Genomic DNA, 24079 nt, shown 5'->3' on the forward strand with positions numbered 1-24079 from the left:
GCACTGGTCGCGTTGTGCAATCATCCGTCGGAGCATCCCTGGAGCCGACATGTCGATAATCCAAAATTGCGAACTTCTCAACACCAAAGTACCTATGAAATCGAGGACTGCGGATAAGAGCACACTAAAAGCATCAAACACGAGTATATTCTACCGTACCCGTTCAGAGATACGCTTATTAAGGTGGCCATATCCTCGGGCGAGCCTCCCTTGCCGTTACCAAGCGCCGGAGCTGTATGATCACTAAAGTAGAGGAATTCTCGGCATCCGTTGCGGACGAAACCCGGCCGGCGGTCCGACAGGTCAGCTCCACATCAGCATTGCCATCGCAACACCTTCACCCCGCTATGAAAGTAACATGGCCGCCCCTATCAGGTATAGGCCTGTGACAGGAATACCAGATCTCCGTAAATCATACCATCTTCATTGTTTGTTGTCGCCAAGACTATCATGGAATCATTGAGTAACGCGAGTAACACTTCTAAGAAACGGCCTTCGAGAAGTCTACGCCGGGCATGCTGGGAGTGTAAGACTAGGATCCGTTTATACATTATCTGGACTACTTACTAAAGATGCTACAGGCAAGAAGCGCAAAGTTCACGGGAATGCGAGCCAAACTACCCTCAACTCTTCCGCCATCATGGACAATACCGGATCGGATCGGATAGATGACGGGAATCCATGCTCAAACCACATCCAAGAAAGGCTATGCAAACTGGAACAACTTTTTGAAAGATTTGTGTGTCGTAAAAATGCCACCGCAGGCGCCGCCACTACTGTGCCGCACAGCCCTGCCCTCACTGCCTCAGGCTCTACCGAGAAAGACATCAAACCGGATGTATCGGAACAGCGAAGCGATGCGTATAGCACTTCCTCACTGGCCGATGGGATCGTAAGTCGAGTCTATTCGTCCTACCGCCCACACTAACGTTGTCAGCTTGGGGCGCAAACATGGACTTCAGCGCCCTCTCTTCGTACTTTGGTCAACAAGTCAGATAGCAAGGGGCAGCCCTCAGACTACGACAACATTCACCGAACCCTAGCCGCCTTGTTGCCATCACAGCACGATGCAGATATCATTTTCGAATCGTCTAACGGGTGGATGATCTTAGAAGGCATCTACCGGGCGTCGAAAGAGATATATGTTAACAACGACTTGCAGTCGTACGCTCTGTGTATGCAGGCTGTGGCACAAGAGCGACCTATCATCATCGCTCGCACATTGCTGCATCTGGCCATCTGTATCAACTCGCTCCCACCCGATTTCGACCATTCGCGCCTCTCGAGCATCTGGAACATGGAGGTGACGATGCAAAACTATGTATCGACGGTGACATCGTTGGTAACCTCCTCGGACGAGCAGATGATGACGTTGCATGGACTCGAGGTGCTTTTGCTCCTAGCTCTCTACCATCTAAACAGTGCTTCGTTACGGCAGTCATGGCTTGTTGTGCGGCGCGGTCTAAGCCTGGCACATCTCATGGGATTTCAGCGCATCATTGCGCAGGACGACCTGAACCCCCCGATCCCAGCGATCTCGGACGCCAAGTCGATATGGCGCCACTTCGTTGACATTGATCGGTATTTAGGACTGCATCTCCGCCTCCCGTTCGGCGCGGACGACTATCCACTTCCAGCAGACGCCAGCCCACATCTGGTTCATCGGTCGAAACTCAACTACCTGACAAGACAAGTGGCGGAGCTTGATCGCGACGTCTCGCCACAGGCATATTCGGCAGCGCTGGCATTGGACGAGCAGCTGGAATTTTCCATGAAGGAGATGCCCAAGGACTTCTGGGAAGTACCAAATATACCGTCGACAGCAAGGTCGCCAGAGTCTTTCGCTACACTGGAGCGACTGATGGTGCAAGTCTGGCACTTTGAGATGAAGCTATTCATCCACCTGCCTTACCTACTCAGAGCACATCTCGACAATCGATACGAGTACTCCAAGGTCACCGCGTTACAGGCCTGCCGTAACATCTTGATGAGATGGTTCGCGCTTCGCAACGCAAGCATCACGCAAGCCTGTTGTCGATTCGCCGAGCTTTCAGTCTTCATCGCCGCCGTCACACTCACCCTCGACATTGTCATCGAGCTAGGCACAAAAGACAAAGTCGAAGTAAAGAAGACCAAAGGAACAGACTTTGCGATGATATGTCGTCTCATCGGCGAAATGGAAAAACTCGCCAGCGCCAGCCCACGCGAAAGAATCGCAGCACGCAGCGCTATAGTACTCAAGAAGATCCTCTCCTCACTGGACCCGAGCAAACAGCCTAGTGGCAAAGTCCGCCATACGATACCTTTCTTCGGGACAGTGGAATTGGAGTTTATGAAGCTGCCCATACGCCCGGTTTTCGACATTGATTCTGACGCGGGCAAGTTGATGAATGCTACGGCTACGGGACAGCATCTTCCAGTGTTTTCATTCATTGATAATTCGCTGTGGCCGCCGGCTGGTGAGGATGAGGATCAGTGGGATATTGTCCTGTTTGATGGGCTTGAAGATCGGGATACGCAGGGCAATTGGGTGTTCTGATTATGGTACTTGGAATATTTAGTCTGCAGATGATCAGGACAGGGACACAACTTTGCTGCATACTCTTTGCTCTTCGCATGCTGCCCTGCGTATGCACTCAGTAGCGCAAGAGGTCCCTGCGGCGTTTTGTCTTTGTTTTTTGTTGGAATATGTTGTGGGCACGAGCGTATGGCCAATAACTTTTCGCTCAAGGGCCTACCTGGCGTACTTTGTTTGATATCCTCTTAGCGTAGCCTATGTAATATTTTTAGTTTGGTGTTGTTTCTCCTGCCACGATATGCTGAGGGTGGCGAATTGGCACAGTGCAGCGGGGTAAAGGGGTTTCAGTAGCAGTCGCACAGCAAGCGCGGATGATGTGATTATGGACGCGCACAGGCGAATGGAATTGGAGTGTCGTGTCTGCCAACAGGCAAAAGCAACGCGCACTAGTGTCGCCAGGTGATGCACCGTGTTGAGCTGGCAGAGGGCTGTCGCGGCAAGGCTGAGGGAGGGACTGCAATGTGCCGCTGGCTGATAGGCTGGTTGGCGCCGGCGTGAGGGTGAGGAGGGCCGAATGCATATCTATCAAAGTCTCAGCTTGGCACGTCAAGTTTCGCGTCTTTGAGCAAGTCGCCGGCAGCGTGAGCCGAGTAACAGTGAAGATGGTACTGCTAGTCGCACCTGGCTATCGGTGAGGCACAAAGATCGCCCGGCGACGGCAAACGGATCGCCTTCATCTTGGCCTAAGAACCCTGGCCTGCGACCGACGGCTGGCCAAGCCATCTCACACGACCATCTTCGCTTGCGCGACACGACTCAACGCGCTCCACCCGTGCATGTTGCTGCTCTCTCCTCCCCGGGCGTGATTGTGTAGACACCGTCACCGTCACCCACCACCCACGCAGCATGAGCACGATAATCCACGGCGGCCACGGCGACTTCGGGGCCTGCACCACCCGCCATGGCGACAAAGCCGCGACGACGCACACCGAGACGATAGCAGTGAGCCACGCCGCCGCACCAGGAGCCGCCCTCAGCCTGTTCGAGTCCATCATCACCTCGTACCCGCCCGTCCTAGAGTCGCTGCTCGCCCAGATCTCCACCGTCACCCTCCTCGAACTCTACCACACATCACGTCACTTGCGCCACTTCCTGCAGCAGTACCCCCTCGCTTGGAAGACGCTCTCCTTCCGCCTGCCCCAGCCCGCCGTCGCAGTGGGCTCGCCCGGCAACGAGACGCCTGAGAACCGGGAACGCCAGTCCAAGGCCTACTCGCTGAACGCCCTCCTCATACAGACCATATTGCCAAACGGGTCACGGTTGACCAGTCTCGACCTCTGCAACACGGCCGTGGCTGGCGTCTCGCTCATCGGCGACGTAGTTGGCCCGCGCAAGGACACCCTCCAGCATCTGTCGGTCCGCGGCTGCAAGAACGTCTCCATCAAGTACCACATCGTGCCCTTCCTCGAACCCTACACACTCAAGGACGCACCCTGGATAAAGAAGGACCTCGCTCTGAAGAGCCTATACACCTACCGCTGTCGACACCACCGCCGGCGGCCCTATCTGCCCTCCTCCCTCATCCGGCGAGACTCCGATTCCGATCCCACCCACCAGCTCATCGAGATATGCCACCAGTTGGGGATATGGACAGATACAGCGTGGTGTCCGACTCCGGGCGGCAGGTGCAACCGGAGGAAGGACTACCACGCCGGAAGAGCAGGACCCCAGAACATGGAAGTCTGGGTACCCTTTGACCGGTTATGGCGATCGAGCAACCGCATTGGCCCGGTAGAAGGCACGACAAAGCTGGGCGAACACGATGGCAGACTATGGGAGATTGCCGAGACAGGAGAAGATGGCGAGCCACTCGGTCCCGAAGACGGGAACTCCGCCGGAGAAGGCAAACATGTCCCAGTGCACGAGCGGAGGAGCCACACTGCCTTTGTTGAAGAGGTCAAATGCGCCCAATGCAACGATCCTATCCTGGAGCGATGCGAGTCGTGCAGTGTCCGCATGCACTGCATGGGCTGCAGGAAGACGCTCTGTGCGAGCTGCGCTTTCAACAGGCCGATACCGAGGAAACGAGTCAAGACACGGCACTTCGCAAACCTGGCTTTTGGCAACAGCAGCACATTAGGCGGCACACTTGGACACGCGTCAGGGTCTTCTGGACCACTGGAAGACCGGAGTCAAGAGGAAAAGGCCGATCAGAACCGCTTCTGGTGGGCCCCAGGCGCAAGCCGATCACCGAACCTGATGAACGAGGGTGCACAGGATGATGACGACTCTGATTCCGAAGACGGGAACAACGGTATGCCTGTACCACCTGCGAACCGCGAGCCTCCAAAACTGAACATGCATTGGTGCTGTCTTGAGCCCATCTTCTCTGGAGGTGGCGGTATTGCTGTTCTGGGCACTGGACTGGGTGGCCGAGGAGCGGATAAGATACGCGCAGCGCCTTTACCTCGCACAAAGGAGTATGAGGATCCGGACTTCAGCAACACACTTCGACCCGTGGACTACGTCCGGGAGTTGAAGAACAACGGCCTGTACGAATATGTGCTTGGGGAAGACGTTGATATCCTGTCGTACCTGAAGCAAGACTCGCTTGACCTACAACAACAAACATGTCCGAGAGGGCTATGTAATGACTGCTATCGAAGCTTCCGGTGGAAAGTGTCATGTCGGGCTTGCAAGAACCCCATATGCAAGGAGCATGACTTCAGGGCGCTCAAGGTCCGCAAGTGTGGCTACCGGGACCTGCATACAGAGCGGGACCATGTGCGGTCGCATAACGAGCCGCCACAACGCCTTGTCATACCCGAGTTCAACCCAAATCGGGCCAGTACACCGGATCCTGAACGCACACCCACAGCATCGTCATCGCATCTAGACTTCTACTCCACAGGTGACAATGAGTCTGAATCGTCCGAGACACCCATGTCTCAATCGCAGATCATGGTTGCTCCCCAGCACTCGTCAATCGACATGTCAACCACAACGTCCTTCAATTCTATTTCAAATCCCGAGCCTTTCCAACTTGCCACCTCGCTGTCGTTTGTTCCCATCAGCTCTGGGCGTCCGCGTTCCTTCAGCGTGTCTGGCGTCCGCGGTCGACCCACAAGTGCTTGGCCGCCGAATTCGCAACGCGTTCCCATCAATCACCCTGTCACAAATCCTCTTCCCCTACCGTGTAACCCGCGGCATCCCGTTCAGTGGAGTGGTTGTGGTGCATACTTTTGCCAGTATCCGAGACCCGCAGGAGATGTCCGACCACAGTGTCCAGCAATTCTCAAGGAGTGCTCGGAGTGTGCGGTTCTTGTTTGCGATGTAAGTTTACTACCAATATCTGATTATGACAGATCACTAACATGTCATTAGCAATGCGCGTCATCGAATCCAACTTGCACATGCACCTTCTGCACCGTCAACTACCACTGTCCGACATGCACACACAAACCCAACGTCCGTGCCAAATGCCGGCTTGAGGCGGAGATCAAACAAAAGAAAGAAGAGCAACTTCGTGCCATCGCCAAGCAGAGGAAAGACAAGGAAGAGCGCGGGCAAGCAGATGAGCTGGCTGGACAGATGTTCGAGTTCTTTACAACAGTCTACGATGAGAGCACTGTCAACCCGACCATGGATAGCCCCTCATCATATACACATGAACTACCCATCCCGAGTCCGGACTCTATCACCGTGACAACAGAATTCGGTGTCATGGAGGAACCCGCAAACCTGACCACCATCAGTGCGTCGGGGCCTTCGCCGTACCACGCTGCCTACGACCATTCTGACGATGAAGAGAACAACGTCGAGATGACTGAAGACGTAAACGAGGAGGTCGAAGCACTTCAGCAAGGACTAGCGCAGATGCACCTTACTCCTGTGCCAGGAATGAGTGCCCATATACTGCATCTACCGGTAGACGTCGAGGCTGAACACGTTCAGCATGACAGTGAGGAAGGACAGACAGAGGAAGTCAATGACACCGGTGCAGAGGCGGATATAGATACCGACGAGCTCGACGCAGGTGCCGAAAGCACCTTTGTCGATGAGTCCGGTGACGATACTCTAGGCGGCGGTATCCTCACGCCTACGACTACACTCACAGCATGAGTCGCCACTCAACAACTTCGACAGTCTATCTCAACACGCGAAAGCAACGCATCGCTCATACAGCTCACTTCATCAACACCTCTCCAACATCATCCACAACGGAGAGAAGAAATATCAAATTGCACTTTAACGGAGTAAACAAAGGCTAAGGAGACAAACTTGTCTCTACGGAGCAAGAAACGACGGAGGATCTACAGCAGGTGATACCCAACGGGAAGGAAATACGGTTCGAAAATGGGAAGTTTAGTTACGCTTTACTAGGGCTTTTGCTGGTGGGGAAATGGGAGGGTATTTTACTGGTATATTGGCGCTGGAACTGGAGTAGGAGTAAGTTAGGCTGGTATGGTTTGGTATAGTAAGGGAGGGATATCTTGTGGGTATCTATATGGTTCCGCATTGTGGCGTTCTTTTTTTATCAACTAGAGTATTGGGGTAGTTCAATGAAAGTTTTGGACGTGGGTTTCCTGCTAGAACCTTTTCATGAGTATTGGTGGTTGATTGTGACTGTTCCACTCGCAATGTCTTTCGAGAGCAAAAAGCGTGATATTGACTTCGTCATGATAGCACTCTATATGAAGCTTTCCAAGACGGCAAAACATAGGACATCACAACTAAAGCAGCATAACTTGGTACACATAATCATCATATAATTCATCAACAAACATAACCCTACTCCTTCTTACTCAACAGCACCTCCTTAACCACCTCAATAACCTGCTTAAACGCATCCTTAGGCGCAGCAACAACACCCTTATTCTCCCTAAGCGTCCTGCCCAGACCAAAGTTAAGCGGCTTCCCATACGCATCACTAACCTCACCCCCCGCCTCCTGCACGAGCACAACACCCGCCGCATGATCCCAAATCTTCTCCTGGTACGTCTTGCTCACCGGCAGCCTGAGGTACAAATCACCTGCTCCACGCGCAATGGAGCAGTACTTTGCTTGCGAATCCATGCGTACGGAGGGCTTGGTGATGCCGAGCTTGGATGCGATGGCTGCGTTGTCGCCTTGGGAGGAGTGGCCTGCTTCTACGGATTCGCAGAAGGTGGCTTGGGTGACGTCGGAGAGGGGTTTCATTTGTATGGGGTTGGCTTGTGTGAGGGCGCCGGCGCTGAGGGGGCGGCTTGTAGCACCTTGTCCCTTGACAGCGCCGAAGAGCACGCCCTTGCCTTCTTTGTCGTCGGCATCTTGTCCGGTGGTTGTGGTGAGGGGCGCTTGGTCGTCGACGGGCAGGTTGGGGCACCCGATTACGCCGACGGTGGGGACGCCGTCGACGAGGAGACCGAGACAGACTGCGTATTGTCCACCGCGCAGGAAACCTTTTGTGCCGTCGATGGGGTCGAGCGCCCAGATCCGGCCTTTGTTTCCGCCCTCGCTGTTTCCTTGGTCGAGTGCTGCGAGCATGGCGTCTGCGCTCTTGATGGGTCCGCCGATCTTTTCTTCTGCGCTGCTGTCGGAGAGCTTTGCGGCTTGTACGAGGTCCCAGACGAGGTCGCGGAGCGAGTCGTTCTTGCGGAGGTCATTGGCGTCCTCCTCGCCAACGACTTCGTCTTCGGGGAAGGCGTGCTTTATCGATGCGATGATTAGCGCTTGTGCGCCGAAGTCGCCGATTGTGACGGGCGAGGAGTCGCTCTTGGAGAGGGTGCCTTTGGAGTGGCTCGAGTAGACGGACTTTGTGAGGATGGAAGCGCGTTGGACGGCGAGGAGAGCGATCTCCAGTTCCTTTTCGTAGGCCATGGTGTGTATGCTTCGATTCGAGGTCGTGTGTAAGTGTACGTGCTGTGAGGTATGCAGTGCGGCGGACGGGTGAATGTGGTGTTTCAATTGAGAAAGACGAGCGACACTGCGAGAGAACAGCGATGGATTGACGAGTGAGATAGCCAGGATGACGAGTGCGAGCAGGAAGAATCTTGATGGCGCAATTTGGGTGGGCATTGAACGCTAACACTAACAATCTTCAGCCCCTCCTTGTCGCTTTGGTGGGGTTCTGCACGTCGGTGGGTTGACGCGACGCAGCCCGCTGGCGCTGGCCTTGGCACTGCGGGCGGAGGTTACTGCATGGGGAATCGGGTCGCCGCCATGGCAACAACACTCTCATCAACGGCTTTCAACTGCTGTTAGTGCACAGACATTCGAGATTGCGGTCTCTTCTGATGAAGTGCAGCTTTTATCATATCTTTTCGACTACGACCGATCGATGTTGAGTGAATAGACGCACCTGGCATTCGACTCGAGTAGACGTAAACAAAGATCGACACACGACTCTACGACGCGCGCATCCCAATAATCACACCCGAACGATCCGTCTTTCTACCCGAATCATCGCGAACTCTTTCACTCCGGCGGAATGACTTCAACAGAGCAGCAGCCTGCGCTTGCGACCACGAAGCGCAAGTTCCACAAGCTCCTCGATAACCTCACCGCAAGCAACTCGACGACTTCTCTTGCGAGCACTCTCCAAGAGTCAAATGCATCGACCGCGTCCCTCTCCGCGCTTTCGGAACCAGACAGCCCTGAACATCCGAACAAGCGTCCGCGCAGCGCAAACCTGAGCATGGAGCGCCAGAGAGGCATATCGGAAGGGCAGGAGCGCATACGGCAGCTCAAGGAACAGCTTATGACCCCACGGAGGGAAAAGACTATCAAGGTCGTAGGCAAAACTGTAGTCACACCAAAAGCCTCGACGCCGCGCAAAGCACCCAACTTCCAGCCATACAGCCAGGAGCACTTCCTCGAGCGACTGAAGACGTTTGCAGACGTGAGGAAGTGGACGACCAAGCCAGATGCGATCAACGAGGTCGAGTGGGCGAAGCGGGGCTGGAGTTGCGATATCTGGAACACAGTAGCCTGCAAGGGTGGATGCGAGAACCGTGTTGCGGTCAAGCTGAGGCCGAAGCGGAAAGATGCGAACGGGAAAGATCTGGAGATGAGCGAAGATCTGGCTTTCGACATCGACGACGCTCTGATAGAGCGATACAAGGACCTCATTGTGGAGGGACATTCGGATGACTGCCTGTGGAGGAAGCGAGGGTGTCAAGGTATGAGGACACGCACAGTAGGAGCGGTAACACGACTAATACCCCAAACAGAAGACATCTACCATATCCCCATCGCATCACGCACCAAGAGCTCAGCAGAACTCCTCGACCGATACCGCTTCCTCAAAGCCATAGCCACCGACCTCCCCCTCCTCGAACACATCACCTACCCCGACCCACCCATCCAACAAATCCTCTCCCGCATCCCCTCCTCCTTCTTCACATCCTCCGGCACCCAACCCCCGCTCTCCCCCAGCGACACCGTAGCCTTCATCTTCGCCCTCTTCGGCTGGACCGGCGTCTCCGAATCACGCATCTCCCTCGCAGTATGCAACCACTGCTTCCAGCGCCTGGGTCTGTGGCTCTCCTCCGCCACGCGCCTCACAGAAATGAGCAAGAAACTAGATGTGCCGATTGAGAGTCTGCGACTTAATCTCTTGGAGTCCCACCGCGAACATTGCCCCTGGAAGAACGCCGACGTCCAAGCCAACGAAAAAGACAGCCCAATCGCCAACATGCCCGCCTGGCAAACCCTCCAATTCATGCTTCTCGGTCGTCACAAAGACATCTCTACCTCTGGTTCTGGCATCCACACCCCGTCTAAACAAACACCACGCAAATCACACCAGCAACATGCCCGAAACAACGATAGCGTGGACATTGGCAGCGAGCTCGAGTATCCGCGCGGCAGTTTCGATAGCGTCGAGCGGCCAAAGGATACTGAGGAGGATGAAGACGGCGGCCTAAGAGAGAAATGGAGTAAACTCAAAGCGAAGCTGAAGCGTAGTGCGAGTAAGAAGAGCTTGAAGAGTATGAAGAGTGGGAAGAGTGTTAAGAGCGGGAAGAGTGTTGCGACGAAAGCGGGGGATAAAGAAAAGTCTTAGGTGGGCTTTTTGAGGTATCGTTTTGCGTGAGTCTGTGTGGTTTATCCTTGTTTCGATTTCCGAGCGCGGGTTTATGATGGGGAAGGGAAGGGATGGGGAGTTCAAAGTATGTTTTGTAGTTTTATTTGGTATACCCCTTGTAATACACGTTTATGGAGATGATAAAAAGAGAGCTTCAGGACATGTACTCGAGTATGATTGAAGTGTTGAACGATTGCATCATGACATTCATACATATATATGCGTGATAGAGTAAGAAGCTAAGCTCTAGATGATACCTAGGAAAAGATAAAACGCCAACCCAAATGCGAACCAGATAATGAGCCAAAGCCAGAATGCTCTAATAATGACTTTTCCGCCATGAAGAGATGACGACGCCTAAGCATCACCCTCCATCTTCACGTCGTCGTCTTCAACCTCAACCTTCATAGCGCCCTCTTCCTCCTCGGCGACCATGGCCTCTGTGGCTTGCTCGCCGTCACTAACATCGCCCTCATCCTTCACCTTGGCATCATCCTCGCCTGCCTCTTCAGCATCGCGGGCTTGCTGCTCCGCCTTGGCCTTGTCGGCAACGTGGTTGATGATCTCGGTGTCCTTCTCGTTGAACAACCTAAGCAGCATGGCCTTGCGGTCGTCCTTGTCGACCATGAGGTTGGCGCTGCCGGGATGTCTCCAGAGAGGAAGTACCATGCGGAATGGAATGCCCTTCTCGTCGTCCTTCTCGACGCGGATGAAGCAGCAGCCCACGTCCATCTGCTGAAGCTGCGAGCCGACTTCGCCGAGGCCGGTGTCGCCCTCTTTGGGTAGCTTAGGGAACATCTCGCGGATGAGCTGGTGAAGAGTTTCCTTCTTCTCTAGCTTGACTATGCGCTTCCTTGCCCATGGCTCGAGGATACGGATACCCTCGTTTTGTAACCTCCATGGTGCTTGCGTACGATCCTGGTCTTTGATCTTGTGTGCGACGAACATGACGACACCGCAATGTATGAACTTCATGCCGCGGTCTTTGTTGAGTGTGAGGATAGTCCTGGCCAGATCGGAAGTGTAGTAGATCTTGTTGAGGGAGAGACCCTCCTTGTTCTTGACCATGAAGCGGTCGCGTGGGAAGCGATCGTCGATGCCAAAGAAGTTCATGATGGAGGCGATGGTTGCATCGTCAGAGGGGAGGTACTCAAAGTACTCCTTGGCTTGCGACTGGTTCTCGGGCTTCAAGCGGGCAGCTGAGCCGTTAGTGGCGGGCTTTGCGTCTGGTGTCTGAGCTGCCTCAGCGACTGTGTCCTCGGTCTTGGCCTTCTTTGGGGCTTCGGTGTCTTCATCCTCCTCCAGCTTGCGCTTCAGGGGTGCCGTCTCAGAGGTCTCATCTGCAGACTCTGTCTTGGTGGCGTCGGCTTCAATCACGTTCTCAGCAGGAGTGGGGATCGATGAGTCGGTGGTTGTGTCGGCATTGGCGTGCGACCTCTGTGCCTTGGCCAAGTTCTCTGGGTTCTGTACCTGCGCAATCTTGATGTCATCCACCTTCTCAAGGATGGCGATGAAGAAACCGCCAGTATCTTGCAAGTGTGGGTAAACACGAATGCAGTTTTCAAGAGGGATGCGCTCTTCCTCGGACTTCGGTACAGGGGGGAAGCATCCCGGAGTGACCTTGGTGGAGAACTGACGTTCGGGCTCTTCGGCCTCGTACTTTGCCCTCGCTTTTTGGTAGGCTTCCCAGTTGGTGAACATGTGAGCGGTCTTCTCTCCTCCGGCAGTGACTGACGATGTGTCGAGCACCTTCCACACGTTGAGACCGGGCTTTCGCTTGAGGTTTGGCAGGTGGTCTGAGCAGTCCACGAGTCGGACCTTGGAGTTACCACCGCAAGCCTCGATGGCTGCTGCGACGACAGCCTCGTTCTCCACGGGGTTCAAACTGCAGGTTGAGTAGACCATGCGGCCACCCTTCTTGAGCATCTGAAGTCCTCGAAAGAGGATGCGCAGCTGGAGTCCGTGAAGACCAAGACCATCCTTAGGCGTCCACTTCTGCCATACGTTCGGGTTCTTGCGGGCTGTTCCGTCACCAGAGCAAGGCACGTCGGCCAAGATCCTGTCGTACTTCAAGTATTGTTTCCTCTGGCCATCGCTGGGTAGTTCGATCGAGGGAAAGATGGAGGCGTCGTGTTGGGTTACGATGAGGTTGGGGAAGTTAAGGCGCTTGACCTGATGGACCAACATGCCCGCGCGCTTGTAGTCGGAGTCGTTCGCGATAAGAAGACCTGTTGAGCGCCCGTCGTCGCTGTAGTCACCGTCTTGACTAAGGTCGACCGACTCGCCGTTCGCTACCCGCTGTACGCGCTCTTCCTCATCGCCGTGAATCATCTCAGCCAATTGTGCCGACTTGCTTCCCGGTGCTGCGCACATGTCGAGGACTACCATGCCTGGCTTGACGTCGAGAAAGTGTGGCGGTATCATGCTGACAACCTCCTGTCTGCTGATGTTTCCGGACGCGGCTTCGGCGACAAGGAACTTCTGGAAATCGGCAAAGGGCGCATGTCGTCGAATGACCTTCTTGTGCGTCTTCATGTGCCATACAAGCTCATCGGGGAAGGCCTGAACTGCCTCGGGAGGCGACACGGGCTTGCCTTCGAACTGCTTGGATGCGATCGCCGGGATGTAGCGCTGCTTGAAGATTTCGCGCACTGCGAGGGCATCGGACTTGGTGCCAGTAAAGCGGAAACTGTTGGGCAGATCGGTCTGGAGAGCCTTCCACATCTCCTCGAACTCTGCTTCTTCCAAGAATCCTCCCATGCGATAGTAGCTCTCGAAGAGCTCATTCTTGCGCTCAATGGTGGACCATGGCTCTGAGCGAGTATCACGTCCTCCACCACCGCCGCCGCCGCCGCCGCGACCTTTACCCTTGCCGCGAAATGGTTTGCGACCACCGCCCTATGGAAGTCAGTAGGCGTTATCTATGTGTGGCGCATGCAGTATCTACTCACGCGACCGCCGCCTCGTGCCATTGCTGCGAGTAGGTATAGGGAAAAGGTTGAATTTGCAAACCTGCCGCAGCTGTCGCAAGTTGGTAGCTCTCAGGAAAATGTCGATAGCTTCGAGAGGCGGGCCAATAGAGCGGGGCATTAGCGCTGTACTCGATCTTGGCGGCCACACTAGCGCCCGCACATGAATTTCGAACTGGGCTACCCAACTTTCTTCCTCCAGCTTCCGACAACAACAAGGATACTAACCACCAGCAAAATGGCCCGCTCATCGTGAGTATGCCGCGCTCAATTCACCGCAACTCAGCTAACAAACCCAGCGTCCCCACCCAGAATGACATCGCTGTCCCCGAGTCGGTGCTCAAGAAGCAGAAGGCCCACCAGAAGACCAGCGACTCCCAGGCCGCTGAGTTGAAGAAGAAGCGTGAGGTATAACAGTCTCCCAGAACCTGCGCAAGCAGATAGGAGTTCCACAGTTGGCTAAGATTTCTTAGGCCAGCAAGCAAAAGCGCGAGGTCATCAAGGAGCGCGCCGCCAAGTACACCCAGGAGTACGCAAAGGCCCAGCGCGATGTCATCGAGGCCAAACGTGCCGCGAAGCGTGACAACTCTCTCTTCGTCCCCTCCGAGTCCCGCCTCGCCTTCGTTGTCCGTATCAAGGGGTACGTTGCAATTTTCAACATCCGCAAAATCCTTTACTAACCCGCGCAGTATCAACAAGATCGACCCCAAGAAGCGCAAGACCCTCCAGCTCCTCCGTCTTCTCCAGATCAACAACGGTGTCTTCGTTAAGCTCACCAAGGCCACCAGCGAGATGCTGAAGATCGTCGAGCCTTTCGTCGCCTACGGATACCCCAACTTGAAGACTGTCCGCGAGCTTGTCTACAAGCGCGGTTACGGAAAGGTCAACAAGCAGCGTCTGCCGATCACCGACAACGAGCTCATCGAGGCCAACCTCGGCAAGTTCGGTATCACCTGCATTGAGGACATCATCCACGAGATCTACACTGTCGGCCCCAACTTCAAGGCCGTCTCCAACTTCCTCTGGCCCTTCAAGCTCTCTTCCCCCACTGGCGGTTTCCGTACCCGCAAGTTCAAGCACTTCATCGAGGGTGGTGACCTTGGTAACCGCGAGGAGTTCATCAACCAGCTCGTCAGGCAGATGAACTAGGCTGTTGTGCTTTTTGTTCAATGGGTGGAGTAAACGGTTAGCTTCAAAACGATACCATGAAGATCACGACTACTGGTCGCCCACTCCTCGACGGAGGATGGAGGGCAGGCCGAGCCACATGCTCTGGTTAGCTTAGACAAGTCTTCTGCACATCAGCTGAAGGAAGAATTCAAAAAGTTCATTCCAAAAAAGTCGATTCCACTTTTATCTGCTTGTAATGTGTCGATGTTGATGCCGTGCCACTAATAACTTTTGGCTCGTTGACTCAGTACCCCATGTCAAACACGTTGTCCTTCTCCGCCTTGTTCAAATCTTCCTGACTTCGGCTCTTTAAATGCCAGAGCTCCCGTAAACGATTCAGGCTCAAACGTTCGACTCGCCATTCTGATGCACTTCGTTGCTCGATCTCAGCTTTTTGTCGTGAGAGGACTCGGGCCAGTGAGAAGGGATTGGGCCCGTAGTGGACGATCATGTAGAGACACATGTTTGTTCTGGGAAACGCGTTGGGCTGTGGAGGATGGTGAAGCAGCTTTGGTAGCTTTTTGCACTGGGGTGAATGTGGTGTTTGTACGTGATGGGGTTGGATTTAGATTTGCTAGTGACGTGGCGATTGAGCAATGGTGACAATCAAACGGTGTAAACGGGAATCATGAAGTAGTAGAAATGTCAAATAGAGTGAAGTCGTGCATGTGGTACTAGGCAATGAGTGATGCTCATGCGCACATGAAAGTCTACGTGCTAAAACGGGGTGTGAGTCAAACACGCCCTTATGAGTTATGACCCTACACTACCTCATTTCAGCTCAACATACATCAAACTCTGGGATGCTCTACGAGCCCGTAACTGAGATGATATCTGGACATGATGTGGCATGACTGCGAACGGAGATGGTACCTAGGTATGGAAGGGTTGCGGAAGAAACATCAAGGGATGCGAAAGGAAGGGAGGATGGAAGTGAACAAAGACCCGACTAGAAGGTTTCTTTGATACGGATAGGCGGGTTGTTTTGCAAAGCTGCAAGCATCTTCATGGAGAGGGTGTGATTCCGATTGAGCGCCGTTGTGGTGGGTGGTGCGGAGTGTTGTGTGGAAGGACGGGAGTGGAGGAGAGCAGCAGGAATGAAGTCGCAGGGGCGTGGATGGTCATGGGAGAAGAGGAGGGTTTAGTAACTTGGTTGGACTCTCAAGTATTCTTAGGGTAGAAGTGTGATACCCGCATGTCCCGGTGTGGTGAGTCTTTCGGTTCTCTGGTGTGCGCGCATCTTAACCTTGAAAACGCTCAGATCACTACGTACATACTAACATGAACATGAACGTGACCACAGTGGCTGACAACACAAAATTCCTCATGGATTGAAGACATCTATCATACAGCCATCCATACATTCATCGCCATTCTTCTCGTAACGGCATGGCGCCTATCGGAGACCGCCGCCTTCCGGCTTATCCAGCCTTGCCCCCACGTCCGCGACTGTGCCGCAGATGTACAGAAAGGCAGGTAAGAACAATACCCGGTATCATTTTACTCGATACCATCAAGTACAGTAAGCCGACGGGCAACGTTATTCCCGGCTCTTACATCGAGGCTGAGAGCCGATTCTCGGAACACCGACACCAAACTCTACATCCCAGTCCCGCCTGTGCCTCCTGGACCAAAGAAAAACCCGTCGAAAAGATCCAAGCCGTTGCCCTATTGGTAATTGTCAGCACGTGTACTTGCATCGTCGCAAATAGAAGCGACAGTGAGGGGGGAGACTTACATCACTCCAATCATGTGTCCCATCACCAAACCCCATTCCAAAGCCTATGCCTACATCTTGCAGCCCACCACTTCCTGCATCAGCACCATTACCGCTTGCGCCCTGCACAGGAAAGCTATCTAGGAAATCTAGATCAGAGAACCCCAGATCAGGGTAGCTGGAGGTGATATTCTGTGAGAAATTGTTGTAGGGGACTTGATTGCTGATTTGGTAAGGCGATGGCATCGATGGATTAGTAGGCGGAGACGTAGAAAAGGTATTTTGCTGGTTCGGACTAGTCATGTTTGAACTTTGGGCGAAGAAGTTATTTTGTTGCTGCTGCTGTTGGAGGTGGGGTGTGCGCAGTTGAGGAGAGATCTTTAGATCCGCTGTGAAGGGCTGCATTTGAGACTCGGATTTCATGGGTGGGGGAGGGGGTCTCATGGCATTGACTTGGTTGCTTACGCGACTGAATGACCGTTTGTCGGTCTCGTCGTCGGAGAAGAGGTCTTTGAGGTTCATGTCGAAGCGTGGCATGGGTCGACGCTGCTGCTGTTGTTGCTGTTGGCCAAAGAAGTTGGCTGTGTTTCTTGGTGCGTAACCTTGCATGTCGGTGTCTGACCTGACGTCTGCATCGGCTGCAGATGTGTATGCAGTATTCGGTGAGGTTTGTGTAGGGTACTGCTGTGCTTGCGGAAGTGACCGCAGAGCTTGCGGCCCGAAGCCGGTGGTGGACATGCACATCTGAATGGTCGCTTTGCTCATCCGATCGAATGCATCGCGGCATGCTTCTGCGGGCGGGCATTTGTCGATTAGGTCACCCAGCACGGATGTCGCGGCAAGGACGGTGAAGTCGACGTCGTCAAGAGACTGCATTGGTTAGACATGTGTGTTACACCAACAAAACGTATCCACAGTAGCACGGAAATTCGGACCGACTTACCAATAGACTGCGTACATGAACGCTGTGCCACACTGCGTAGAGGAACGATATACCTGCAAATGTCAGCACTGTGGGTACCGGTGAAGATGATGAAGCTTACCAGCCATGAAGAGATGATGTGTCGCCAAAAAGGTGTAATTGACAAGATGGACGCGGTGCAACTGTCGATACAACTTCAAAACCTTCTGGCCGGCTTCGGCTACCTTGAGAAAAACGAGATCTTCGTCTTCGCGCTCCTCAAGATTGCTCATGGAAGGACTTCCCATGTCGGAACCAGTATTGCCCAGCTCTTCCTGTAGGCCAGAGGGAACGACCAGGCTCTGTCGGTACAGCATAATCAATGCTTGCCAGTAGTTGAGCTCTAGGAACAGTGGCGAGAACTGCACGCCGGCATCAAGCTGTGTCGGCGCAGAGTCTTTCCACTCCAGTAACCGCCTGTCGATATCTACGCGCCACGCGCGGAACGACTCAAAATTGATCAGGAATGGCGAAGGCAGCTTGGTATGCATGAACTCATTGCTCTGATTGGCACCACTCGCTCTTGCCTGCTGTGCCTGCCGATGTTGTAGGACTTGCAGAATTTCAGATTGCAGTAGTCTCAACCGGAAGTAATGGTGGGCCACAATCTTGTACGTCGGCTTCTCTTGATGCACTGGCGGTTCCAGGAATCCTTCCTTGGTAATGTAGCGATCATCGAGGAGCGAAGGGAATTCGGTAGTCACAATTTGGTCTGTGATACCCTATGCAGCTGTTAGTCACGCATCGAATTTTGAGAGCACGAGACCATGTTGGAAAGTCGGTGTCGAACATCCCGATCCTCGACATGTCCCCTGGTGAAGACTGCCGCACATGCATGCGGGATCGTGACATAACCGACATGATCGGTAGTACCATACGAAAATGAAGACCCAGGAAAGTACTTACGAAAGGTCTGCCAACACACGTGCTGACCAGTCTGTCCAACGAGTAGACACACCACCACAAGCGTCTCCGTAGGTCTCTGACCCACTGTCTGCGGCCCCTCTCCTTTGCATCTATTTTCGAAGGGTTCCCGCCGCTGGCAGCCGTCGTGTTCCCGTTACCCTCAGTTTTGAAGGCCGCGGTTCCAGCAGACTGGTCTTCCGCACCCGCCCCGTCGATGCCCACGCCATCCTCGTAATGCAACCCTAGGTCCACTCCAAGACGTACAGCAACGCCCACAATGTACCACAGCCCAGGGGCAACCGGTCTCAGCAGCGCAAAGCCCGCGAGCAGTAGCACAGCTTGCAGCTCCTCCAGGCCACCGCCGAAGCCGTCGGGACGGTCCGCAGCGGGAGAGGAACCCAGGAAATTCTCTAGGTGCACAATGGCGGATGCGTGGTACTCCTCGGGCTGGTGCTGATGACCTGCAAGTCGCCGCTTCTTGCTGCTCGGCGGTGATGACCGTGATTTTGTTGGTGAGCGCCCGTGATCCGACGTCGGCGAGCCCTCAGAGTCGGAACTGCCTAGGATGATGCCAGCGCCTATGGCAAACACGATGTTGAGCATGTACGACTCTCGTGATGTGCGGTGCCGTTCACCGGAAGCGTACACGCGCTCAAACATTTCCATAAACTCGCCCCGATGCAAGATGGGGATTTGTGGGTTTGCGTGCTCAAAGTACAGCTCAACAAGCCGCGACCCAAGCTCTCGGTCTGGGAAGGGCGCCTGCCGTATGGTAGGTTTGGTCTGCAGCCCGAAGAAAGAGTCGCGCATCGAGGTGCCGCTGTCCACGACATTGCTCGTTACTTTGGCGCCCCGATTGCTGCCGCGCTCAGAGGAGGAGCCTGATACTGAGCTCTTGACGGCAGCAAACACGACGCGGGCGAAGGATATGCCGGATGTGGAGCCCAGATATCGCGGGTCACTGGCGCCTTGCACCGAGACCATTCCGATGTTGGACACGAGCTTGGTGAGCTTCTCGCGGTCGTACTTGTCGCTCTCCTCCTTGGCCTGAGCAGCCGAGGGTTTGGTATTGCCATTGCGCGGCGGCGGCGCGGCGGATATGGGTCGTGGTGTGGCGGCGCCATTGGAGGCAAAGGCCGGGTTGAAGTCGTCGGCGTCTTGGAAGGGGATCGAGTTGTCGCGCAGGAGCGACTCGAGGTAGGCGATTCTGGTTTCGCAGTAGAATACATAGCTGTAGCGCTCGTCAGTCGTAGCCGAGGCGACTGCCCATAGCTCCCCTCGTAACTGCGTACCTGCGCGGAATCTCTCGCTTGGTGATGGGGTCGTAGCCGACGCACTTGACGCCGGCCTTGTCGCAGGAGGCGCACGAGGGCAGGCGCTGGTCGCAGCGGTTCTTGCGCAGCCGGCAGCGGTTGCAGGCGCTCACATTGCGGAAGGAGCTCGACGACGACGAGGCAGGCGCGGCGGGCGAGGCAGGCTTCACCGTCGACGGGGACGAGTCTGCGGGCGAGGGCCGGTCGCCGTCATGAGACGCCTCGTCCAAGGAGCGCTTGAGGCCGCTCATCAGGGCGCATGGCAAGAAAGTCCGCAGGGTTCGGGCTAGTGAAGCTCGCGCACGTCTGGCGTCTATTCTCCGAGCTTGAACTCCCCCGCACTCTGGATGAGGACGTCAGCAACAGCGACCACTGCGGGCGGCGTGGATAGGGCTGCGGATTGCGATTGCACGGGGAAGATGTCTGCCATTCTCACAGCGGGACGCGGTAGTCGTCGCTTGAGAGTGGATGGCTAGCTGGTCGGCTACGGGCCTTATCTCTCCAGCGGAAGATAGGCGTGGGCGGAGTGTGGGTGCGGCTGCACGTCATGCTCGCCATGTGGGCAGACGTCTACTTTGCCATGTGCTATGGGGTGCGTCCAGCATCAATCTGTTCAAGATGCCATCTTCTTCCTCTCACAATTATGTCATCGCCCAGTTACACATCCGTCCACAGGTTGACATCTATGGATGGCTGTCGTGCTGATTGCAAGCCCTCGTAGCATTACTAAACTGCCTCGGCCTCGGCAAGCCGACTTCGCGATCCTTCAACACCAAGGGACCACAAAAGGAAGCCGTTACTTTCGTCACCGCGCGCATATATCTGCCGTCCATGACCTCGTGATACCGTTTCATGGTCGAAGCAGCCATGCAAGGCGTCCGGTATCCGCATGTTGGCGGTCACTGACTCGCGATCCCCGTTGCTCCACCACGTGCATGAAGCACACCGATCCAAGCACGTGTAGAAGACAAAAGGAAGCATCCGTAACGTGCAAGGGACCACTTCGACAATGCAGATTCCCCACTACACCTGTTTTGCGACCTCCGCTTAATCTTCAAGACAGACGCATTGAACTCACCGCTGGAGGCCTGCTCCGACTCAGATCCAGCTAATGCACTCTTCACAACGTACATGGCAAAACAAAGGTCTGGTGTTTGAGAAATCATCCAAGTCATGAATTGGTGCTCGAGCACGCTAATCTAACATACAGTGTAGCAAAGAAAACTAATAACTACTGGGGTATTCTGTTCTTGAGACAAACGCCGGCTCGGGGATGACCATTGCTGGTCTCCAATACAATCGAGCTTTCCCTTCTAATAATGTTGACCCAAAAAATGCCGCCCCGGTAAATGATGTCGCTAAATTGCACCCATAATGATGCGCCGCGCGGGAGATGTAACCCTCATCTCTGCCGCGATAAAAAATGTCTCTATAATCCGAAATTATGCTGTGAAAGGAAGGGTCGCTACCAGCGCGTCGACGCCCTGTAGAGGGCTTGCGCCGCATCATGCATGTCGACGGGCGTCGTTACTGTTTTAGTCGTGATTGCGTGAATCTATTTGGAGAGGACGATCTCGATGTCGTCCGGAGTAAGAGTGATGACAGACTCTGCGTCAGAGTCAGAGTCGATGAAAGACTCCTCGTCCTGTGCGGCGAAGCTGGATCGCTTGGTCTCTGTGAGGGCGAAACCGGGGAGCCATCCAAGGAGAGCAACGGCGGCGATAGCCCACCACGCAAGACCAGACATGTGGAGCGTGGTACCAAGGCTGTCGACGGCACCCGAGATGGTGGGACCGAAGCCGCGAGAGATACTGGCAGAAGACATGGCAACGCCGTTCAACGTGCCGAGAACCTTCTTCGATGGGGATGAGTTTGCGAGGATGATAGCCAGGGACGGGTAGGAGAGCGATTGGAAGGTGACCTTGGCCATGAGCAGAACCGCAAGTCCAGGGATGCGCAAGTTTTCGGGAAGGATAGCCAGGTAAGGAGCAAGGAGGTACAAGATCGGGTAGCAAGCTAGAGTGATCCAGAAAGTACGAAGGCTGCCGAGCCTCTTGCTGACCCAAGGGAAAAGGATGACCTGTGCGAACATCTGGAGGAAACCTTGCACTGCGAGGAACGCGCCGGTCGTTTGAGTGGACCATCCGAAACCACCCTCAAAGCGGAAGGGAAGATGTTGGCTTCCCTCGGTTGGCACATGCTTGGACATGAGAATAGGTAGAAGTTGCTCGAGAGAGATGGTGTGGAAAGCAAGAACACCATAGCACACTACATTCAGGCACACTTGCTTGGTGAATGCTTGTCGGAAAGTCGGCGCTGGCTCGAACTGCTTGTCCAACTCAAATTCCGGGACCTCTGAAATGGAAGTTCGTGTGCTGCAGAGAGTAGGCGAAGTGTCGGTGCTGCGGTAGGCCTGGACGTCGTGGTCGTGGTCGCTCAACATCGAGCGCATCTCGTCAAGCGAAGCATCCTTGTCGTCAAATCTCGCATCTGCGTCGCGCTTCCACAGCTTCTGGAGAAGCCATTGCCCCGCTTCGCGGCCTCGATCCTGGTCGTATTTGCGATCCTCGTGGGTCTCTTCCAAGAACAAAATACCGACAGTCAGGCCGAGAACGACAAAGCCGGTGCAGACCAAGTTTGGAAGAAGGAACGGGTACGTTTCGAAGATGGTGTCCTGGAAAAACGGCATTACGTTAGCGGGACGAGCGAGCAAGCCGCCAAGCGCTCCGCCAATGATGGTGCTACAAAAAGCGGTCAGCCTGTGGACGAGTCGGGCTGCTGGGAAATATCTTACCCAAGGCACCAGACAAAGGGCATGATGGAATAAGCGCGCGCTATGCAAAGTCAGTCGTGCGCGGCGTATAATTAGAGTTATGGTAAAACTCACGCTGATGTCGCTCGTCCGTAACAAGCTCTGCGACAGTGGTCTGGAGAACGCCGATGTTCCTGCATATTCGGTTAGCGAGGCTCAGACGCTAGATCGAACTATGACCTCACCCGTTAAGCAAACCCCCGAGAGCCCGCGCAATCAACGCCATTGGTAGGCTCTGGGAAAAGCCGAAGAGCAACATGCTCAGCCCCGTACCAAAAAGACCTCCAAGTAGGACCTTCTTCCGTCCTACCCGATCACTGAGTCGGCCCCAGAAAATGCCGCTGATGCATTCCATGAATGCGAACGAGGATGTGACCATGCCGGTGTACATGGAAATTTGGGCGGTGGAATGTCCGGTCATGAATGATTCGACCATGAAGTATGCGTAGGGAAATATCGACATGAATGCGATTGGTTCGCATATCCGGCACAACGCTACCATCGTTAGCGACTGTCGTGTGTTGCTACATCATGGCATGCTGCTCACCAAGTACGGCCATCTGTCGGGTTGGGAAAGGTGTTATATCGCTGCCCGCGGCAGCTGCCACGCCATACCGAGCCATGTTGATAGTATCGAAGTCGAATGTAAGGTGGTGTGCAGGTGTAGAGGTCGAGGTCGTCGAAGAAGAATGTCAAATACTATGACAGCAGATGGTGAATGTCAAAGTGAAGTGGGAGTCGGCTGTGACAAATAAGACATGTGCGAGTTTGCGACAGATTAGTACCTCCAGGGCTCAGAGGTCAGAGTCAGTTTGCAAAGGACGCGAGCGTCACAAGGTATATAAGGAGCAGCAAGATTTAAGTGGCGTCCTCAAAACGGATAGACCGCTGGGATGAGCAAGGATTGTGGCGGCGGGGAAGAAACGGAGAACAAGCGGTGATGGCAGTGGGTATGGATACGTAGTGTGGGCGGATAGGGACAGCGGAGGGACCAGCGAATGTAAAATGAGTAGCGGATCCGTGATGCCATCGTTGCTACGAAACAGCCCACCGTCTGTCGATAAGCGACCGGAAAATGCAGTGCTGGCAGCCGAGCTGTACCTAGCTCTGTTTTTTGTGACTCCATGTCACCGGACGGGCTCTGTGTGAGTATGCGAGAGCGAATGCAGGCCCCTGAAAGTGGGCCAGGGCTGGGCTGGGGAAGCTTTCTGCTCATTGAACAAACCGGTCCGGGTTGGACGGAATCCACGACATTGGACGAGCTAGAAGGAACCGAGTAAGGCGGACCAGGGAGAGTTGCAAGAGCGTTGGACGTGGCTCGTAAGAGGAACAGGATCAACAGAGCAACCCGACTCCCCGGGACCCAAATCCTCGGCGCTAGAGATGCCCGCATGCCTCTACCGACATTCACAGGCACTAGCGCTCTGAGTCGCGCCACAGCAGGGGAGACCCTGTCGCTCTGTGAACGACATGGCAACATGCCGGCGACTTGCGGCTTGCTTTCCTTCCCTAAACGGACATCGCGGCTCAGCGGCCGATGCCCCGCCAGCAAATAGGACGTCGTGCCGCCAATGGTGTAGAACACAAGGCGATGCTAATTTTCGCAGCGCCCAGTTCAGGGGCACCAGGACACCAAGCCGCGGTCAGA

The 24079-nt window shown here is 54.6% G+C and overlaps 8 protein-coding genes across 8 annotated transcripts; 4 read left to right on the forward strand and 4 right to left on the reverse strand.

Moving 5' to 3' along the window:
- Positions 1–640: 640 nt before the first annotated feature.
- J4E86_007028 (uncharacterized protein) lies at positions 641–2539 on the forward strand (the record flags this gene model as incomplete). Its single annotated transcript, XM_051447550.1, has 2 exons — positions 641–892; positions 938–2539. 2 exons carry the CDS (start codon positions 641–643, stop codon positions 2537–2539), a joined length of 1854 nt encoding a protein of 617 aa, XP_051301148.1.
- An 885-nt stretch (positions 2540–3424) lies between these two features.
- J4E86_007029 (uncharacterized protein) lies at positions 3425–6640 on the forward strand (the record flags this gene model as incomplete). The annotated part of the gene is made up of 2 exons (XM_051447551.1): positions 3425–5851; positions 5903–6640. 2 exons carry the CDS (start codon positions 3425–3427, stop codon positions 6638–6640), a joined length of 3165 nt encoding a protein of 1054 aa, XP_051301149.1.
- A 669-nt stretch (positions 6641–7309) lies between these two features.
- J4E86_007030 (uncharacterized protein) lies at positions 7310–8575 on the reverse strand (the record flags this gene model as incomplete). Its single annotated transcript, XM_051447552.1, has 1 exon — positions 7310–8575. One exon carries the CDS (start codon positions 8573–8575, stop codon positions 7310–7312), a length of 1266 nt encoding a protein of 421 aa, XP_051301150.1.
- A 412-nt stretch (positions 8576–8987) lies between these two features.
- On the forward strand, positions 8988–10562 carry J4E86_007031 (uncharacterized protein; the record flags this gene model as incomplete). The annotated part of the gene is made up of 2 exons (XM_051447553.1): positions 8988–9678; positions 9730–10562. The coding sequence occupies 2 exons, from the start codon at positions 8988–8990 to the stop codon at positions 10560–10562; spliced, it is 1524 nt and encodes a 507-aa protein (XP_051301151.1).
- Positions 10563–10940: 378 nt separating this feature from the next.
- Positions 10941–13555, reverse strand: J4E86_007032 (uncharacterized protein; the record flags this gene model as incomplete). The annotated part of the gene is made up of 2 exons (XM_051447554.1): positions 10941–13481; positions 13535–13555. The coding sequence occupies 2 exons, from the start codon at positions 13553–13555 to the stop codon at positions 10941–10943; spliced, it is 2562 nt and encodes an 853-aa protein (XP_051301152.1).
- A 235-nt stretch (positions 13556–13790) lies between these two features.
- RPL7_2 (60S ribosomal protein L7) lies at positions 13791–14701 on the forward strand (the record flags this gene model as incomplete). Its single annotated transcript, XM_051447555.1, has 4 exons — positions 13791–13804; positions 13852–13960; positions 14026–14192; positions 14242–14701. The coding sequence occupies 4 exons, from the start codon at positions 13791–13793 to the stop codon at positions 14699–14701; spliced, it is 750 nt and encodes a 249-aa protein (XP_051301153.1).
- Positions 14702–16321: 1620 nt separating this feature from the next.
- On the reverse strand, positions 16322–19870 carry J4E86_007034 (uncharacterized protein; the record flags this gene model as incomplete). The annotated part of the gene is made up of 6 exons (XM_051447556.1): positions 16322–16390; positions 16461–17309; positions 17383–17435; positions 17483–18122; positions 18307–19537; positions 19599–19870. The coding sequence occupies 6 exons, from the start codon at positions 19868–19870 to the stop codon at positions 16322–16324; spliced, it is 3114 nt and encodes a 1037-aa protein (XP_051301154.1).
- Positions 19871–21174: 1304 nt separating this feature from the next.
- Positions 21175–23054, reverse strand: J4E86_007035 (uncharacterized protein; the record flags this gene model as incomplete). The annotated part of the gene is made up of 5 exons (XM_051447557.1): positions 21175–22360; positions 22414–22453; positions 22507–22565; positions 22617–22926; positions 22979–23054. 5 exons carry the CDS (start codon positions 23052–23054, stop codon positions 21175–21177), a joined length of 1671 nt encoding a protein of 556 aa, XP_051301155.1.
- Between the last annotated feature and the right edge of the window lie 1025 nt (positions 23055–24079).

This window comes from Alternaria arbusti (genome assembly GCF_024043155.1).
Source record: "Alternaria arbusti strain BMP 1465 chromosome Unknown scaffold_9, whole genome shotgun sequence".
Classification (NCBI taxonomy): Eukaryota; Fungi; Ascomycota; class Dothideomycetes; order Pleosporales; family Pleosporaceae; genus Alternaria; species Alternaria arbusti.